Source organism: Gorilla gorilla, chromosome 9, assembly GCF_029281585.2.
Source record: "Gorilla gorilla gorilla isolate KB3781 chromosome 9, NHGRI_mGorGor1-v2.1_pri, whole genome shotgun sequence".
NCBI classification, from domain to species: domain Eukaryota; kingdom Metazoa; phylum Chordata; class Mammalia; order Primates; family Hominidae; genus Gorilla; species Gorilla gorilla.
The window spans coordinates 71,032,684-71,047,815 of record NC_073233.2 but is presented as its reverse complement, the minus strand read 5'-3'; the positions used below and the strand labels follow the sequence as shown (position 1 = coordinate 71,047,815).

General features: G+C 41.6%; 1 protein-coding gene, 1 long non-coding RNA gene and 1 pseudogene across 2 annotated transcripts in view; 2 read left to right on the top strand and 1 right to left on the bottom strand.

The window, feature by feature from the left end:
* The window catches only part of LOC129525238 (uncharacterized), a 204,240-nt gene that overhangs the window by 9,445 nt on the left and 179,663 nt on the right, over positions 1-15,132 (bottom strand). The window lies entirely within an intron of this gene.
* SLC22A24 (solute carrier family 22 member 24) overlaps positions 1-15,132 on the top strand; it is a 65,864-nt gene that overhangs the window by 15,718 nt on the left and 35,014 nt on the right. The window contains exons 3-4 of the mRNA XM_055354349.2: positions 10,112-10,266; positions 10,367-10,535. Of these exons, the coding sequence (XP_055210324.2) occupies positions 10,112-10,266; positions 10,367-10,535 (324 nt within the window). The remainder of the gene's footprint in view (positions 1-10,111; positions 10,267-10,366; positions 10,536-15,132) is intronic.
* On the top strand, positions 12,318-13,625 carry LOC109028717 (large ribosomal subunit protein eL29-like; annotated as a pseudogene).

Sequence of the window (15,132 nt, the reverse complement as noted above, 5' to 3'; positions counted from 1 at the left end):
CCCCAGGGAAAGGGAGAATCCCTTTCCCAGTCTGCTAAGTAGCAGGTGCTTTTCCTAGTCACTGACGCTATGACTAGACCAAGGTCCGCTAGGTAACAGGTGTCTTCCCAGGCGCTGGTGTTACTGCTAGACCAAGGAGCCCTCTGGTGGCCCTGTCCAGGCATAACAGAAGGCTCACACTCTTGTCTTCTGGTCACTTCTCACCGTGACCCTTCAGCTCCTATCTCTCTATGGCCTGGTTTCTCCTAAGTTATAATTGTAGAGTGAAGATTATTATGATATTGGAATAAAGAGTAATTGCTACAAACTAATGATTAATAATATTCATATACAATCATATCTATCATCTATATCTAGTATAACTATTCTTATTTTATATATTTTCTTTATTATACTGGAACAGCTCCTGCTCTCAGTCTCTTGCGTCGGTGCCTGGGTGGCTTGCCGCCCACACTAATTAAACTAAAGAGCTTCTGCACAGCAAAAGTAACTATCATCAGAGTGAACAGGCAACCTACAGAATGGGAGAAAATTTTTGATCTGACAAACAGCTAATATCCATAATCTAAAAAGAACTTAAACAAATTTACAAAAAAAAATCAAAAAGTGGGCAAAGGATATGAACAATATTTCTCAAAAGAAGACATTTATGCAGAAAACAGACATATGAAAAAATGTTCATCATCACTAGTCATCAGAGAAATGAAAATCAAAACCACAATGAGATACCATCTCACACCAGTTAGAATGGCAGTGATTAAAAAGTCAGGAAACAACAGGTGCTGGAGAGGATGTGGAGAAATAGAAACACTTTTACACTGTTGGGAGTGTAAATTAATTCAACCATTGTGGAAGATAGTGTGGTGATTCCTCAAGGTTCTAGAACTAGAAGTACCATTTGACCCAGCAATCACATTCCTGGGTATATACCCAAAGGATTATAAATCATGCTACTGTAAAGACACATGCACACGTATGTTTATTGTGGCACTATTCACAATAGCAAAGACTTGGAACCAACCCAAATGTCCACCAATGACAGATTGGATTAAGAAAATGTGGCACATGTACACCATGGAATACTATGCAGCCATAAAAAAGGATGAGTTCATGTCCTTTGCAGGGACTTGAATGTAGCTGGAAACCATTATTCTAAACAAACTATCACAAGGACCGAAAGCCAAACACCACATGTTCTCACTTATAGGTGGGAGTTGAACAACGAGAACACATAGAAACAGGGTGGGGAACATCACATACTAGGGCCTGTCAGGGAGTGGGGGGCTGGGGCAGTGATAGCATTAGGAGAAATACCTAATGTAAATGACGACTTGATGGGTGCAGCAAACCAATATGACACGTGTATACATATGTAACAAACCTGCACATTGTGCACATGTACCCTAGAACTTAAAGTATAATTTTTAAAAATCACAAGTATTCCTATACACCAATAACAGACAAACTGAGAGCCAAATCCTGAGTGAACTCCCATTCACAATTGCTACTAAGAGAATAAAATACCTAGGAATACAACTTACAAGGGATCTGATGGACCTCTTCAAGGAAAACCACTGCTCAAAGAAATGAGAGGACACCAACAAATGGAAAAACATTCCATGCTCATGGATAAAAAGAATCAATACTGTGAAAATTGCTATACTTCCCAAAGTAATTTATACATTCAATGCTATCCCCATCAAGCTACCACTGACTTTCTTCACAGAATTGGAAAAAACTGCTTTAAACTTCATATGGAACCAAAAAAGACCCCACATAGCTAAGAAAATCCTAAGCAAAAAGAATAAAGCTGGAGGCAACATGCTACCTGACTTCAAATTATGCTACAAGGCTACAGTAATCAAAACAGCGTGGTACTGGTTCCATAACAGATATATAGACCAATGGAACAGAATAGGGGCCTCAGAAATAACACCACACATCTACAACTATCTGATCTTTGACAAACCTGACAAAAACAAGCAATGGGGAAAGGATTCCCTATTTAATGAATGGTATTGGGAAAACAGGCTAGCCATATGCAGAAAATTGAAACTGGACCTCTTCCTTACCCCTTATACAAAAATTAATTCAAGATGGATTAAAGACTTAAAAGTAAGGCCTAAAACCATAAAAATCCTAGAAGAAAACCTAGGCAATACCATTCAGGTCATAGGCATGGGCAAAGACTTCATGCCTACAACACCAAAGCAATAGCAACAAAAGCCAAAATAGACAAATGGGATCTAATTAAACTAAAGAGCTTCTGCATAGCAAAAGAAACTACCATCAGAGTGAACAGGAAACATACAGAATGGGAGAAAATTTTTGCAATCTACCCATCTGACAAAGGGCTAATATCCAGAATCTAAAAAGAACTTAAACAAATTTACAAGAAAAAAAACAAACGACCCCATCAAAAAGTGGGCGAAGGATATGGACAGACACTTCTCAAAAGAAGACATTTATGCAGCCAACCAACATAGGAAAAAATGCTCATCATCACCAGTCATCAGAGAAATGCAAATCAAAACTGCAATGAGATACCATCTCGCACCAGTTAGAATGGCAATCATTTAAAAAGTCAGGAAACAACAGATGCTGGAGAGGATGTGGAGAAATAACACTTTTACACTGTTGGTGGGAGTGTAAATTAGTTCAACCATTGTGGAAGACAGTGTGGCAATTCCTCAAGGATCTAGAACCAGAAATATTATTTCACCCAGAATCCTACTACTGGGTATATACCCAAAGGATTATAAATCATGCTACTATAAAGACACATCCACACGTATGTTTACTGCGGCACTATTCACAATAGCAAATACTTGGAACCAACCCAAATGTCCACCAATGACAGACTGGATTAAGAAAATGTAGCACATATACACCATGGAATACTATGCAGCCATAAAAAAGGATGAGTTCATGTCCTTTGCAGAGACACGGATGAAGCTAGAAACCATCATTCTCAGCAAACTAACACAAGAACAGTAAACTAAACACTACATGTTCTCACTCAGAAGTGGGAGTTGAACAATGAGAACACATGGACACAGGGAGGGGAACATCACATACCAGGGCCTGTCGTGGAGTGCAGGGCTAGGGGAGGAGTAGCATTAGGAGAAATACCTAATATAGATGACAAGTTAATGGGTGCAGCAAACCACCATGGCACTTGTACACCTATGTAACAAAACTGCACATTCTGCACAGGTATCCCAGAACTTAAAGTATAATAAAAAAAATTTTTAATGAAAAATAAACTTCAATGAAATGTTTTTTGGGTTTTTTTTATTATTATTATACTTTAAGCTTTAGGGTACATGTGTACAATGTGCAGGTTAGTTACATATGTATACATGTGCCATGCTGGTGTGCTGCACCCATTAACTCGTCATTTAGCATTAGGTATATCTCCTAATGCTATCCCTCCCCACTCCCCCAACCCCACAACAGGCCCCAGAGCGTGATGTTCCCCTTCCTGTGTCCATGTGTTCTCATTGTTCAATTCCCACCTATGAGTGAGAACATGCGGTGTTTGGTTTTTTGTCCTTGCAATAGTTTACTGAGAATGATGATTTCCATTTTCATTCATGTCCCTACAAAGGACATGAACTCATCATTTTTTATGGCTGCATAGTATTCCATGGTGTATATGTGCCACATTTTATTTATTTATGTTTTTAATTGATCATTCTTGGGTGTTTCTCACAGAGGGGGATTTGGCAGGGTCATAGGACAATAGTGGAGGGAAGGTCAGCAGATAAACAAGTGAACAAAGGTCTCTGGTTTTCCTAGGCAGAGGACCCTGGGGCCTTCCGCAGTGTTTGTGTCCCTGGGTACTTGAGATTAGGCTGTGGTGATGACTCTTAAGGAGCATGCTGCCTTCAAGCATCTGTTTAACAAAGCACGTCTTGCACCGCCCTTAATCCATTTAACCCTGAGTGGACACAGCACATGTTTCAGAGAGCACAGGGTTGGGGGCAAGGTCATAGATAACAGCATCCCAAGGCAGAAGAATCTTTCTTAGTACAGAACAAAATGGAGTTTCCTATGTCTACTTCTTTCTACACAGACACAGCAACAATCTGATTTCTCTATCTTTTCCCCACATTTCCCCCTCTTCTATTCCACAAAACCGCCATCATTATCATGGCCCATTCTCAATGAGCTTTTGGGCACACCTCCCAGACGGGGTGGCGGCCGGGAAGAGGGGCTCCTCACTTCCCAGAAGGGGCGGGCAGGCGGAGGCGCCCCCCATCTCCCGGACGGGGCGGCGGCCGGGCAGAGGTGCCACCCACCTCCCTGCCGGACGGGGCGGCTGGCCAGGCAGGGGCTGACCCCCACCTCCCTCCCAGACGGGACGGCGGCCGGGCGGAGGTGCCACCCACCTCCCTCCCGGATGGGGCGGCTGGCCAGGCGGGGGCTGGCCCCCACCTCCCTCCCGGACGGGGCGGCTGCCGGGCGGAGACGCTCCTCACTTCCCAGATCGGGTGGCTGCCGGGCGGAGGGGCTCCTCACTTCTCAGACGGGGCGGCTGCTGAGCGGAGGGGCTCCTCAATTCTCAGATGGGGCGGCCAGGCAGAGACACTCCTCACCTCCCAGATGGGGTCGTGGCCGGGCAGAGGCCTTCCTCACATCCCAGATGGGGCGGCGGGGCAGAGGCGCTCCCCACATCTCAGACAATGGGCGGCCAGGCAGAGACGCTCCTCACTTCCTAGACGGGATGGCGGCTGGGAAGAGGTGCTCCTCACTTCCCAGACTGGGCAGCCAGGCAGAGGGGCTCCTCACATCCCAGACTATGGGCGGCCAGGCAGAGACGCTCCTCACTTCCCAGACAGGGTGGCGGCCAGGCAGAGGCTGCAATCTCGGCACTTTGGGAGGCCAAGGCAGGCGGCTGGGAGGTGGAGGTTGTAGCGAGCCAAGATCACGCCACTGCACTCCAACCTGGGCAACATTGAGCACTGAGTGAATGAGACTCCGTCTGCAATCCCGGCACCTCGGGAGGCCGAGGCTGGCAGATCACTCGCGGTTAGGAGCTCAAGACCAGTCCGGCCAACACAGCGAAACCCCGTCTCCACCAAAAAAATAGGAAAACCAGTCAGGCGCGGCGGCGCGCACCTGCAATCACAGGCACTCGGCAGGCTGAGGTGGGAGAATCAGGCAGGGAGGTTGCAGTGAGCCAAGATGGCAGCAGTACAGTCTAGCTTCAGCTTGGCATTAGAGGGAGACCGTGGAAAGAGAGGGAGAGGAAGACCATGGGGAGAGGGAGACTGTGGGGAGAGCGAGAGGGAGAGCGAGAGGGAGAGGGAGAGGGAGAGGGAGCTGTGCCCCATTTTAATTTGAAATGTTTAATAAGGGATATAACAATGATTGGGTTTGTTAAAGTTGAGCTGAAAAGACTGTTAGTAAGAGCTAATAGTGGCAGCCAGGAGACCAGTTGTAAAATAATTTATTTCAATAACCATGGCTCAGATTTGTAAGATGACCCTAACAGATCTAAAACAGTAAAGGGATATTTTAGAAGATAGTAAAGGAACTCTAGAAGTTATCAAGTTCAACCTCCTATCAAATGAAGGAACTTCTGCATTTCTAATAACTACCTTGTTCTGTTACAAAACCTTTAAGAATATGTTGCTCACTTCTTTAAAAAGAACCATCTACTGGTATTTGACTCCTGTTAATATCACACAGTTAATCCATACATCGAATTTATCTCATTATCTGTGCCTTCTCAAGATTGAAAGTTTTTTCTGTCTTTCCTCCCCCCCAGGAGCTAGATGACACCCAACAGTATTCCACTGCACTCAGAATAAAATCTAAGTTTTCTTATCATAAATCTTGCCAGCTCTGAGATCTGGCTGCTGTATCCCTTTCTCACCTCATCTATTACCTTCTTCCATTTTCTGCTAGTCTTCAAGACATCAAGCTGGTTCCCATCATGTAGCATTTACACTTGCTGTTCCCTCTGGCCATAATATTCTTTTTTCTGCACATAGCTCAGCCCACACCTTCTGTTTACTCAAATTTAAATTTCACCCCCTCAAAGATCTCTTCCTTGACTCCTATCTGGTGGTGGCTTCACCCAAGTTACTCTCAGTAAATTTCTCAATCTTTATTTTTAAGGGGAATTTTACAATAAAACCTTTTTAAAGACTTACTCCTCCACTGAGTAGTAGCAAGGACCATTTAAAAGGCTGTTGAAATAGTCCAGAGGAAAGATCATAAGAATGTAAATTAAAGGGGTATCAAGGACAATGGTAAGATAGAGTTGGATTTGTAAAATGTTTTAGAGGTAGAGACAATAAGAGTTGCTGATAAGTTTAGAATATTTCCCACTATTGGGGGACTGCTAGGAAGAGAAATAGAAGAATCCAAGGGGATATAGGCTTTTGGCCTGAGCAAACAAGTAAATTCTGATGCCACTATACAAGATGAGAGAAGACTAGAAAGGAAGCAAATCTGGGGAAGAAAGTCAAGATATCTGCTTTGTACTTGCTGGGTCAGAGTTGCCTATTAGACATGCATATGGAGTTTCAGGTAGACAGTTGTATATAATGGATATTCAGGTCACAGAAGAGGTCAAAGTTAGAGACAATAACTTAGAATTTATTAGCATATAAATATTTTCATAGTTATGAAAGTGGGAGGGGTAACTCAGAATAGAAATGTAGAGACCAGTGATATCAAGTAGATTAAACTCTGTCTAAAGCAGGAACTCACCATATGATCACCATTTTACATCACCATGACTGGCATTGGCATTCTCTTACCTTATTAATCAAGTTTTCCAGACTTGACTTCTTTCTTTTTCAGGTTTCAAAGCTACCCAGATTTATTCATTATGCACTATAGTATACAACTGTGCCTTCATTCTTTTTTCACTAGCATTCATTTTCACCTTAATGTAAGTTCATTAAACCAAAGCAAAACTGACACAACTTTTTCATTCTAGATGCTCTCTTTGCCTCTTCTCCTTCCTCCTCCAATCAAAATATGCACATAGTATTCTATACCACTGTAGGATTACTTTAGTTAACAATAATATATATATAGTTTCAAATAGCTCAAAGGAGGATATCTAATATTTCCAACACAAAGAAATGATAGGTGTTTTGAGAAGATAGGTATGCTAATCACCCCATTCTGATTACTGTACATTATAAGTATTGAAACATCACTATATATCCCATGAATATGTACAATTATTATTTGTTAATTTAAGAAATAAAATAGGCCAGGCACAGTGGCCCACACCTGTAATCCCAGCACTTTGGGAGGCCGAGGCTGGCGGATCACGAAGTCAGGAGATCAAGACCATCCTGGCCAACATGCTGAAACCCCGTCTCTACTAAAAATACAAAATAAAAAAACTAGCTGGGCATGGTGATGGGTGCCTGTAGTCCCAGCTACTCGGGAGGCTGAGGCAGGAGAATGGCTTGAACCCAGGAGGCGGTGGTTGCAGTGAGCCGAGATGGCACCACCGCACTCCAGCCTGGTGGCAGAGCAAGACTCCATCTCAATAAATAAATAAATAAATAAATGTTTAAATGCACATAAACCTTCTCTGTTTATCTTCATCAAACACCAGCTTCATCTTAGCCCTACCACATTAGTCATGAGAGTTAGCTGCCCAAAATCTTAAACAGTTACCATAATGAAAGGAAAATCCTCATTGATGTTTTAGTCAGATATGGTGGAATGAGTCTACAGGGCACCCATCTTTCAGACAGTAGCTCGGAGAACCAGGGCCATTTATTGCAGGTCTTTAATTTCTATGAAAGAGCGTGTGAGACTACAGCGGACCTTTTATGGTCAGGTCTGGAGTTGGCGTATATTACTTGCCACATCCAAGTAAATCCCCATGGTAACTACATTGAATTACAAGAAATGCTTTCTTCCAATAGGCCTTTAAAAAGAAAAATGATGGTAAATATCTAGCCAGACTCTGTACCATCTGTACTTTTAATGAATGAAAATGATTCAGTTAATCATTTTCCTTATTGATGAGGCAATATCTTCATTAATTTGGGCAAGGCCTCTTTCATACTTGTATAACTCTTCATGTCTACCCCATTTGTTTCTATTCCCATCTTTCACCATAAAGGGCTTTCTCATGTGTTTATTATTAATGTTTTTATTTGTTCAAGCTAAAAAAGTTTGTGATATCCTGCATGTTCTCACTCATAGGTGGGAATTGAACAATGAGAACACATGGACACAGGAAGGGGAACATCACACTCCGGGGACTGTTTTGGGGTGGGGGGGAGTGGGGAGGGATAGCATTAGGAGATATACCTAACGCTAAATGATGAGTTAATGGGTGCAGCACACCAGCATGGCACGTGTATACATATGTAACAAACCTGCACATTGTGCACATGTACCCTAAAACTTAAAGTATAATAATAAAATAAAATTTAAAAAAATAAAGTAAAATAAAAAAATTTTTAAAGCAAAAAAAATGTGTGCTATCATTGGGTATGCAGGTATTTTAATTTACGTAAAAGGTATCCAATCTCTTTCTAACCTTTTGTCATTCACCACTAAGTTTTTAAGATCTACCTCTAGTTTCACGTGCATATCTAGTCTGCTGCTTCAAACTATTTCATAGCTCTTCATAGTGATCCCCCAACAATTTTTTCCTATTCTCATTTCCAGTGATGAATTCCTAACAACAGTATTCCTAACAACACATCTATTTCTAATATTAACATCTCAATATGTGTTTCTTTACTATGAGAATTTTTTTTACTAATAGGCTTTAATTTTTATAGCAATTTTAGGTTTACAGAAATGATAAGTAGAAAGCAGAGTGTTCCCATATAATCCCTTCCACAAAGTTTCCCATATTACCAACATTTTGCACTAGTGTGATACATTTATTACAATTGATAGACCAATATTGATACATTATTGACTGAAGTTCATAGTTTATCTTAGGGCTCAGTGTTTGTGTTGTACAGTGTTACGGGTTTTGGCAAAAGTATAATATCATGTATCTACCATCAGAGTATCTCCTTAAAAATGTCCTGTGCTACATATACCTATTTATCCCTCCCTCTCATCTGGGGGCAACCACTACCATGAGATTTTTATTGAGGATATATACATTCTCATTGTACTTATTGTGTTTCTATTTCTCAGTTTTCCAACGATTCCTTCTCCATCATGCCCTGTATCATAGATCTTTTTTTAAAGATAATTCTATTCTAAGTCGCCTCATACAAATTTAGTAATAAAATATATTCTGTATAAACATTCAGAAAGTAAGACATAAGAGTAATCATGACATAAATATACTACTAACAAAAATTACAGAACAGGTGTCCAAAACTAAAGTTTGTTTGTATGCTAATACTACTGAGAATTTAGTATCAACTCATATAATTTGGTCAAAGTTAACTCTAGAAAGGGTGCCTGCCCTTCCTGCCAGTCTGTGACACACATACTGCTCTTTTCTATTTGTTTATCTTCCCCTTCTTTGTTTCTCATTCTCTGCCTTACCTCATCCTCTCCTCTGTAAACTTTCTACCAGTTTCTGCACTGAGGGGAACAGTTGCTGAACTGTTTTCTGTAGAGCTGAAATACATTTCCCAAGCCTGTAAATCTAGACATAGCTGAGTGATTGCTATGCAGCCCATCTGCAACTTTGATTTATTGTCTTTCCACTCTTCCTTTCAAATAAGTTTAGCTTTTACCTGGACAGTGCAGAGATCCAAGAACAGATCTCTGGATTTCCCTCCTCAGTGCTCTAAACACAACACACATATCCACTATCCTAAATGTATATGTTTTGTAGAATAAACATTTGGGAAATATGGGACAACTTCCCATATTTCATCTTCTTTTATATGGCTTCATATGGCAAAAGAGTCCTCCCAGTGATGGTTTGGTGAGAGCTTTGACAACACTCTCATACTGACAAATAGGGAGGGTTACATCTGTGATTTTTGCTGCTCACTAATATAATCATGCCACCTGGTGTCAAGCACCATGTTCCACTTGTTAAACATTTATCCTAATTTCAAGATGTGCCATTGTTTGTCAAGTTTTCCAAGTGTTATTTTTGTTCCTAAGTAATGTTATCTGGTTTAATATTTCTTAGGGTTGGACGGAAGATCATATGCAAATTGTGTTTCCTCCAGCTGGCCATCTCTAACACCTGTGCAGCCTTCGCTCCCACCTTCCTTGTTTACTGCATACTGCGCTTCTTGGCAGGGTTCTCCACCGTGACTATTTTGGGAAACACTTTTATTCTCAGTAAGTCAATAATTTGAGCATTTTATCATCTCCATGTCTTGAATTCACCTTGAAATTACCATTTGTCTAAAATTATTACTATGTATATGTTTTCTTCCAGGCTTAGAGTGGACATTGCCCCGGTCGCGATCTATGACAATAATGGTGCTATTATGTTCCTACAGTGTTGGGCAGATGCTCCTAGGAGGGCTGGCTTTTGCCATTCAGGACTGGCGCATATTGCAACTGACTGTGTCTACACCCATAATTGTCCTCTTCTTGTCCTCTTGGTATGAACAATCTCCACATTCTTTGCCTGTAAGGGAGGCTATGGTAGACATAGAGAGGAAAATTCTGACACCTGGGATCTGTTCGGTCTCTGGCCTAGTCCTGAGCCATGATGTCCATAGTACCTATTGTGTCACCTGAGAAGCAAACAATGGAATAGGATGACACTATATGTGGGGAGGCTGGCACTTTGCATTCATTATTTTAGACATGGAATTATCATGAAATTATTTTTCTTAATAGAAAAAATACCCACTTATTTTTGAAGCAAATGTATTATTTATCTAACTTTCAGAATATTATGTGATGGAGATAATTTGGGGGCTTTTGTCATTGTAACTGAGATTGAATATAAGGAAAAGACAATAAATTTATCTACATAACTATTTAAAATTAGAAGAGCATGCTGTCTCTAGCACCAAGAGTTAGGATGGGGGTGACTTCAGGGAACATGACAGAGTAGGATCTCCAAAAATTGGTTCCTCCATAAAAGCAACACAAAACTAGCAAAAAGTTGTCAAAATCATCTCTTTCAGAACCTGAAAATTAACCAAAGACTTGCAGCAATTTAGGGAATCTTTTGTTGAAGAAAAACTGAGTCCCAGTAAGAAAGTGAATGTTGGGATGTTTTTAACATATCTTAGTTTCAGTTCCTACTCTCCAGCTATGCTGTAGCCTTGAAAAAAAATAACAGCTAACATTCTTGGTACTAGAGGGAGAAGGACAGAGCTTGAGTTATTTCAAAGCCTCATTCACCAAAAGCTGTCATTATTATACCTTTCTGCTGGCTCCCCTAAGACCCTATTTGGAAGGCTGTCTCTATTTGACCTGACTCAAAGTTGCGTAGTGTGAGAAGGCTCCCCTCATAAGGCATTTGTCAAACATATTTACTGACAAATGTTTTGAGGTCACAGCTGTCTGAAGTGATGGATAACAATTTGGGAAAATAATACAATTTAAAAAGAGTTGAAAATTAGAAGCTGAGGAACAAAATACAGTTGACCCTTGAACAGTGCAGAGTGTTGGGGGTACCAACACCCCATGCACTCAAAAATCTGCATATAAATTTTGACTCCCTAAAAACTGAACGACTTATAGCCTACTGTTGGCTGGCAGCCTTAACAATAACATAAACAGTTATTAACGCATATTCTGTGTGTTATATGAATTATATACTATATTCTTATGGCAAAGTAAGCTAGAGAAAAGAAAATGTTATTAAGAAAAGCGTAACGAAGAGAAAATGTATTTACTATTCATTAAGTGGAAGTCGATTATCATACAGGTCTTAATCCTTAACATCTTCATGTTGAGTAGGCTGAGGAGAGGAAAGAAGAGGAGGAGTTGGTCTTGCTATCTCAGGGGTGGCAAAGATAGGAGAGGTAGATGAGGTGAAAGAGGAAGTCCCTAAGCTCTCACCTCTGGATGATCTTGGGGCTCTGCATATGCAGTCGGTGGAGGCTGAGGCAGAGATGTAAACTGCCTGACTGAGTGTCACATACTCAGAGCCTCTCAATAAAGACTGGGAGAAGTATTGGTTGCAGACGATTAACTTAATAGCTGAGCACTAAGCTAACCAAGTAGAGATTCAGTGGCCACACATGACAAATACTGATTTTACAGAATTCGTTCACAAAAAGCCACTAAACAAACAACCACTACAACAGGGAGCAACAACAACAAACATTGAGAAAGAGGGAAGAATATGATTTCCAGAATTGTTACATTATATGTTTAAAAGGCCTAGTTTACAACAAAGGAGCCATGGAAGAAAACATGAAAGCATGACTTCTACACAGGAAGAAAAGGCAATCAGTACAAACTATACCTGACAAGCCAGATGTTGGCTTATGAGACATAGGATTTGAATCAACTAAGTTAAATATGCTCAAGAATTAAAGAAAACCATGTCTAAATAAGTAACAAAAAAATACAAAAAAAGATGTCTCCAAATAGAAAACATCATTGAAGATGGAAATGTTTAAAAGGAGCCAAATAGAAATTCTAGAGTTGAAATGTTCAGAAGTGAAAATTTATTGGATGGTCTAAACAGAAGAGTTGGGCAGGCAGAAAATAAGCAGTAAATTTGAAGACAGTATTGAGATTATCCAGTTTAGTGAATAAAATAAGTAAGGAGGAGCAGAGCTTTGAGGACATGTGAGACTCTATCAAGGGTATCAACATATGCATTTTGTAGTCCCAGAAGGCGAGGGCTGAGAAAAAGGAACAAAGTATATTTTAAAAAATAATGGCTAATAAAACAAATATGTTGGAAACATTAATCTACACACCCAAGAAATTCAAAAACTGCAATTCAGATAAACTGAAAAGATCCATACCTAGACACAGTATAATCAAACTACCAAAATCCAAAGAAAGATTTTTAAAACCATCAAAAGAAAAGCTAACTCATCATGGAAAAGAGATCCTCAATAAGATTAATAGTTGATTTATCAACAGAAAACAGAGTCTGCAAGGCAGTGGGATTAATTATTCAAAGTGTTGAAAAAAAAATCTGCCAGAGCCTTCTGGTTCTAGGTGCTTTGGGAGCTGCGGCTTAAGGTGCAGACATAACCAAGTCCAAGAACCATACCAAACACAACCAGTCCAAAAAATGGCACAGAAATGGTATCAAGAAACCCTGATCACAAAGATATGAATCTCTTAAGGGTGTGGACCCCAAGTTCCTGGAGAATATGTGCTTTGCCAAGAAGCACATCAAGAAGGGCCTAAAGAAGATGCAGGTCAACAATGCCAAGGCCATGAGTGCACATGCCAAGGCTATCAAGGCCCTCATAAAGCCCAAGGAACTTAAGCCCAAGATCCCAAAGAGTGTCAGCAACAAGCTCGATTGACTTGCCTACATTGCCCACCTCAAGTTTGGGAAGTAGGCTCTTGCCCATGTTGTCAAGGGGCTCAGGCAGTGCCAGCCAAAGGCCAAGGCCAAGGGTCAAACCAAGGCCCAGGCTGCAGCTCCAGCTTCAGTTCCAGCTCAGGCTCCCAAAGGTGCCCAAGCCCCTACAAAGACTTCAGAGTGGATATCTCTGTCTACCAACGTGAGGACAGAAGGAATGGTGCAACCTCCCCAATAGGCTGCCATCTGCATGGGGCTGGGGTCCTCTGGTGCTATTTGTACAAGTAAACCTGAAAAAAAAATCTGTCAACAGAGAATTCTACATCTGCCCATATAAAAAAAACAAAACCGGGTCTTCCATTCCAAGATGGTCGAATAGGAACAGCTCTGGTCTACAGCTCCCAGTGTGATCGATGCAGAAGACGGGTGATTTCTGCATTTCCAACTGAGGTACCTCGTTCATATCACTGGGACTGCTTGGACAGTGGGTGCAGCTCATGGAGGGTGAGCTGAAGCAGAGCGCAGTGTTGCCTCACCTGGGAAGTGCAAGGGGTTGGGGGATTTCCTTTTCCTAGCCAAAGGAAGCCATGACAGACTGTACCTGGAAAAATGGGACACTCCTGCCTAAATACTGTGCTTTTCCCAAGGTCTTAGCAACCAGCAGACCAGGAGATACTCTCCCATGCCTGGCTCACTGGGTCCCATGCCCACGGAGCCTTGCTCACTGCTAGCACAGCAGTCTGAGATCGACCTGCAAGGCAGCAGCCTCGTGGGGGGAGGGGTGTCTGCCATTGCTGAGGCTTGAGTAGGTAAATAAAGTGGCCAGGAAGTTCGAACTGGGTGGAGCCCACCACAGCTCAGCAAGGCCTACTGCCTTTCTAGATTCCACCTCTGTGGGCAGGGCATAGATGAACAAAAGGCAGCAGAAACTTCAGCAGACTTAAACGTCTCTGTCTGACAGCTTTGAAGAGACCAGTGGTTCTCCCAGCACAGTGTATGAGCTCTGAGAATGGACAGGCTGCCTCAAGTGGGTCCCTGAACCCTGTGTAGCCTAACTGGGAGACACCTCCCAGTAGGAGCTGACAGACACCTCATACAGGCAGGTGCCCTTCTGGGACGAAGCTTCCAGAGGAAGGATTAGGCAGCAATATTTGCTGTTCTGCAAAACCTCCACTGGTGATACCCAGGAAAACAGGGTCTGGAGTGGACCTCCAGCAAACTCCAACAGACCTGCAGCTGAGGGACCTGACTGTTAGAAGGAAAACTAACAAACAGAAAGGAATAGCATCACCATCAACAAAAAGGACATCCACACCAAAACCCCATCTGTAGGTCACCAAAATCAAAGACCAAAGGTAGATAAAACCACAAAGATGGGGAGAAAACAGAGCAGAAAAGCTGAAAATTCTAAAAACCAGAGTGCCTCTTCTCCTCCAAAGGATTGCAGCTCCTCACAAGCAACAGAACAAAGCTGGATGGAGAGTGACTTTGATGAGTTAACAGAAGTAGGCTTCAGAAGGTCAATAATAACAAACTTCTCCAAGCTAAAGGAGCATATTCTAACACAACACAAGGAAGCTAAAAACCTTGAAAAAAGATTAGATGAATGGCTAAACAGTGTAGAGAAGACCTTAAGTGACCTGATGGAGCTGAAAACCATGGCATGAGATCTTCATGACCCATGCACAAGCTTCAATAGCCGATTCAATCAAGTGGAAGAAAGCGTATCAGTGATTGAAGATCAA